General features: G+C 35.8%; 1 protein-coding gene across 1 annotated transcript; it reads left to right on the top strand.

Annotated features, from left to right (window-relative positions):
- The first annotated feature begins 234 nt into the window (after positions 1 to 234).
- LOC104790250 (cytochrome P450 71B23) lies at positions 235 to 2,531 on the top strand. Its single transcript, XM_010515963.3, has 2 exons — positions 235 to 1,260; positions 1,776 to 2,531. Exons 1-2 carry the CDS (start codon positions 367 to 369, stop codon positions 2,385 to 2,387), a joined length of 1,506 nt encoding a protein of 501 aa, XP_010514265.2. The 5' UTR covers positions 235 to 366; the 3' UTR covers positions 2,388 to 2,531.
- Positions 2,532 to 6,000: the final 3,469 nt, after the last annotated feature.

Genomic DNA, 6,000 nt, shown 5'->3' with positions numbered 1-6,000 from the left:
AAAATATATTCTAGATAGAATATTTTTAGTTTTGTTTTGGAATAAGTGGCTTGTAGAGGATAATTTGACTTAGATACATTCTCTATCACACATCCACCATTGTAAAATATATATTTAAGGAAAGAATTTAGATATGGCGTCAAAAAAATAAACATTTAGATAAATCTTTAGAATTCATTATTGACCTGTTGGACTATTATAGAAAACAACCCTAAGAGTCGCCCATGCCGAGATCAAGTCTTTTTCATTTTTGTTTTGACATAGATCGAAAACACGATTTTCATTTTCTTTAAATTCGAACTTTTCACACTCACCATATAGACAAGAACAAAAAAAAAAACAAAAAAAAAAAACAAGAACACAAAAATGTCAATTTTCCTCTGTTTCCTCTGGCTTTTGTTACTTCTCTTAGTAACAATAATCTTCACAAGAAAATCCCATTCCTCAAAACTGAAACTTCCTCCGGGACCACCAAAACTTCCGATCATCGGAAACTTACACTACTTCAAAGGATTACCTCATAGATGTCTCCTAGACCTCTCGAAAATCCACGGTCCAGTCATGCAGCTCCAGTTCGGATTCGTCCCTTTGGTAGTAATCTCTTCAAACCATGCAGCACAAGAAGTTCTCAAAACCCATGACCTAGATTGTTGCAGCCGACCAGAAACCATAGCGACAAAGACAATCTCTTACAACTTTAAAGACATCGGATTCGCTCCTTACGGAGAAGAATGGAGAGCGTTGAGGAAGCTCGCTGTGATCGAGCTATTCAGCTTGAAAAAACTCAACGCTTTTAGGTATATAAGAGAAGAAGAGAATGACTTGTTGGTCAAGAAACTCTCTGAAGCTTCTCAGAAGCAATCTCCTGTGAATTTGAAGAAAGCCCTTTTCACTTTTAGCGCTAGTATCGTGTGTAGACTCGCCTTCGGTCAAAATCTTCACGAATCCGAGTTTATCGACGAAGATAGCATGGAGGATTTAGCGTCTAGGTCAGAGAAGATTCAGGAGAAATTCGCTTTCTCTGATTTCTTCCCCGGAGGTTGGATTCTTGATATAATCACTGGTCAAAGCAAGAGCTTAAACGGTATTTTCGCAGATCTTGACGGATTTTTCAACCAAGTACTCGATGATCATCTAAAGCCTGGAAGAAGAGTATTAGAGGCTCCAGATGTTGTGGATGTGATGATTGATATGATGAATAAACAAAGCCAAGATGGTTCTTTTCAGCTCACTACTGATCATATCAAAGGAGTCATCTCTGTAAGCATTTCTTAATAATCTTCAATTTTGACGTTAGAGCAACTTTAACTGTGGATTTAGGTGGAATAATGAATGAATTAGTGTTTTATCTGCTTAAATCATTGTAAGCAAATCATATTATTCTTATTATTATATCGAACAAACTTAGATACGGACAAATCAGAATTTTAAATGAAGTAATTTATGAAATTTTGTTTAATTTATCTTCTGTAACGTGTATAAACCTGAAACAAGGTCAAATTGCATAATATAGTAACAACAAATCAGTTGTCAGTTACAAACACTGAAATTATAATATAAATATTTTCAGAATTTTACTTACATCAAATTTATAACTTCTCCATTTCTCCCATATGTTTTTTTATTATCAAGAGAATTAAAATTCTTTAAAATATTCCTTAACTATTTATAAAACATTATTCATTTTTCCTATGATATGGTCTTGATCTAGTTAGAATGTGACATTAAGGTTTCATGTATATCATATAAACTTTTGTTGTTGCAATTGGATATAGGACATATTTCTTGCCGGAGTAAACACAAGTGCAACGACAATTCTTTGGGCAATGACAGAGTTAATGAGAAGCCCAAGAGTGATGAAGAAAGTGCAGGATGAGGTTAGGACAGTACTTGGTGAAAAAAGAGAGAGAGTCACAGAACAAGATCTTAACCAACTTAACTACTTCAAGCTAGTGATCAAAGAGACATTCAGATTACACCCAGCAGCTCCACTTTTATTACCAAGAGAGGTAATGTCTCAAATCAAGATCCAAGACTACGACATTCCAGAAAAGACTCAGATCATGGTCAATGTTTACGCGATAGGACGCGATCCTAACCTCTGGGAGAATCCAGATGAGTTTAAACCAGAAAGATTCGTTGATAGTTCTGTTGACTACAGAGGACTTAACTTCGAGCTTTTGCCGTTTGGTTCTGGTCGAAGGATTTGCCCCGGTATGACAATGGGGATCGCGACAGTCGAATTAGGTTTGTTGAATTTGCTTTACTTCTTTGATTGGGGATTGCCTGAAGGAAGGACTGTGAAAGATATCGATTTGGAAGAAGAAGGTGCGACTATTGTCGGTAAGAAAGTTTCCCTCCAACTTGTGCCTACTCGTCGTCATTGAACAAAAAATAATAATTAACTTAAAATAAGAGTTAATGTACTTTCATTTTCTCATGTTTCATTGTGTAATAAAGTAGTGGAGTTGTAGATCTTATTTTGCTTTGTGGCCCGGATGTTGTTATATATATAATATATTGCATACTAATAATATATTAATAATGCATGTAATATTGTAGGTTGTTATGGGAAATGATCTAAGTCAATCCTTTAACCTAATATACATAGTTCACAACAATGGAAATAATGATACCACCACTAAAACCAGTGGCGTATTCGATATGATTTATGCCTATACAGAGTTTCTAAAGTTGAATTTGGTTCCTTTTTAAACACAAACTCTTAATCGATCGATGAAACATGTGGGCAGAACTATAATACAGAGTACCGACTACTTGATGACAGGTCATAAATTATTGCGTATATCACTTTTCTTCTAGAAGAATTATCATAAACATCCAAGTTTTAGATCTCTTTAGATTTAGATAAGTCTAGATTTCTGACTTATCTAAATGTGTAATGGGTATGGCAGTTGCCCCCATAAATTTCCCAAATGTCTTGTAATTAATCGTTAAAGCTTGATTTGTTTGTTCTTTTCAAAAGTGGTATCTTGTTGCTCGGCACAAAGTTAATAACGTGACAATTTAGCTCATCACTTCCCAAACTCAAATTAGAGGTTAGCAACTCATTCCGTTATTTGATAATATCAATAATATTTTATTTATTTATTTTTGTAATTGACAACTAAATTTACTTTTATTTTTACGAAGATATCTCTTTTTCATCATACCAGCCCAATCGATCAAGTACAAATTTGGGATAAAAACTTCATGAATTTTATAAAACAGGACTTCGTGAAGTTTGCAAAGTAAAATTGATGAAAGAGAAAATTCAAGTGGATTAATTAAGATCTAGAGGCAAAAGTTTGTGTAGTCGATGAACCCTTAGTTTAATGTTAGAATATTGAAAAAAGCAATTTAAACAAAATATTTAGTTAGAAATGATTTTATTTAGCACTCTCAAGAACTAAATGATAAAATTAGATAAGTGTTTACTATTATGATCTAACTTTATTGTAGTTGTACTGTGAAGATGTATATTCCCTCTATTTCACAAAAAATTGTAATTTTGTCACATTTCACACAATTTTTTTTAAAAAACAATAATATATATATATATATATATATATATATTCTTATTTAATAATTGATTAATGGATTAATTTAGTTGTAGATTAAAAGTAAAATTAGGAAATCTAATATAAAAAATGCATTGAAAATGTAAAATGACATTTTTGTGAAATAAAAATAAAATTCTAAAATAACATTTTTTGCGAAACAAAAAAATTATATATAAACGTCTTTTTCATTTCAAATTATGCATATAATAAATATTAAAAATATTCCGACAAATGTAAGGTTTTCTGAGACGCCAACAAGCAAACAAATTTAAACAATACCTCAAGAACGTGTTGGCCAGTCCGTTCTTTCAACATCATCGTCATGTGCCAGACGATGACATGGAATGGAAGAACATGCAACAACAACAACAGCAGTAATAGGTGAAACTAAGATATAAACGAGGGGTCGATCTTTAGTTGGAAGAATAATTAAGCGCCTTAGTTAGTGGTCTGATTGAATAAAATGTTAACATTACAAAACAAAAACAAAAGTTAACATTTTTTGTATGAATGTAAAAATATATTAAAGCAAAATATATGGCTCTCTCCTATTTCCTCTTTTCTCTTCTTCTGATCACAACATCATGCACCGAGAGAAGGGTTCTTGCGATTCTGGCGTCGAAGAGGAACTACTGGTCCATGGCGCTTCATCCGCTGTCGATTGCACCTACCGGTGAGGTCACCAGAAAAGCAAGGCTAAGCCACCGTCGATGGCTTTTTAGATCTACTCCCTACTGCTTTGTCTCTATCACGACTGAGCTATGGCTTCCGGATTGTTAGATCGGTTTCTTCTCCCTTCTCTTCACAACTCTACGGTTGCGGGATGGTGATGGTCATGTGTCACCTTCTCTATTCGACTCTCGTTTTCCTGGCTCGCCGGTGGTCTAGGTCCGGCGAATATTCGCAGCTTAGTGGGAAGGTGGCTGCGATCGGGTTCTCTGATTGCAGATTAGAATTTTTGGTTTATATTGGTTATCTATTGGTTTATATTGGTTATATCCGGGTCGATTTTGGTCTTTGTTATCTGGTTTGGTTTGGTGTAATTGGACTAGACCCTAAGGGGATAATATGGACCTATTCCGGAAATAGCCTGATATAAAATAGAATAGAATGCCAAAGTTGATTATGTCATTGAGTAGAAGAAGTATTTATACACATAAAAGTTGCCTATTGTGATAAAATTGTATCTTCAGTAAATATATAATGTATATCCTAATACCCCCTCCCTCATGTTGGTAAGTCGTAATTTCGAAGTCCCAAGGTGGATAGAAGAAAATCAAACTGCGGTTTTGGAAGTGACTTGGTAAGCAGATCAGCCACTTGGTCATGAGTAGAAATGTGTTGACTAGAAATCAATTTTTCCTGAACCGCGTCCCGAACTTGATGCAAGTCACGCTCAATGTGCTTAGTACGTTCGTGGAAGACGGGATTAGCAGCAATATGAATCGCCGCTTGACTATCACAGAAGAGTGGAATCGAACGGTTGTGAGGAATGCCGAGAGTTGTCATAAGTGCCTTCAACCACTTGATTTCCTTGAGTGTATAGGCCATAGCACGGTACTCTGCCTCTGCAGAAGAGGACGACACCGTCTTTTGCTTCTTAGTCTTCCAAGAAATCGGAGAGTCACCGAGATACATTATATAAGCAAAGAGAGAGAGAGACGCGTGCGAGGACATGCACTATGATCCGAATCACAATACGCCGTAAGAGACAAGGAACTGTCGGAGCGAAGAAAAATACCTTGAGCAGGCGACCCTTTGAGATAAGATACAAGACGAAGAGCATGATAACTCTCTAATTTACATGTTTTAAGCATCCCTTTTTGTCCATGTTTTCACCCTAACCTTAGCATTTTTAGGTCATTTACTGTATGAATCCACATTTAGGCCATTTAGGGTGTTGCATTCTTGCATTTGCATATTTTGGATGAAAAATGTGCTTAAGAGCCGAAAATGGGGAGAAACAAGGTCGAACCCGAGCATGTACCCGAAGGAGCTATGGAACAGGAAGAACAGCCCAAACACCAACCCGATCGAGGAGGAGCTAAGAACAGAAAAAATAATCCGAGAGCCTACCCGAAGAGCAACCCGAGTACATCCTCGTGCACCCCATCGAGCAGACCCTCGGGCAGGACTGGGAAGCTAGGGTTAATGGGTTTTCATATATAAACTCCTCTCTTCTTCCACTCGCCCTAGCACACCGCAAACCCTCAAACCAGAGAGCGAGAGCTTCTCAGAGAGATCTTGAGCGACTAAAATATTTTTTTATCTTTTTTAGGATTTATTTTACTTCTTTTTGCTATTCTTTTAGATTTATGATCTGTACTCTTCTCTTCTACTTTATATTTTAATACAATGCAATTTTCGTTCATCTATGCTTTTGTGCTTTCTGCAATGAGATCTGAATAGTGAAACAAAGTTTCTAGGGATGGGATAG

The sequence above is a fragment of the Camelina sativa genome, chromosome 6 (genome assembly GCF_030686135.1).
Source record: "Camelina sativa cultivar CO46 ecotype springtype chromosome 6, ASM3068613v1".
Lineage (NCBI taxonomy): Eukaryota > Viridiplantae > Streptophyta > Magnoliopsida > Brassicales > Brassicaceae > Camelina > Camelina sativa.
This window is presented reverse-complemented; position numbering and strand designations above follow the sequence as displayed.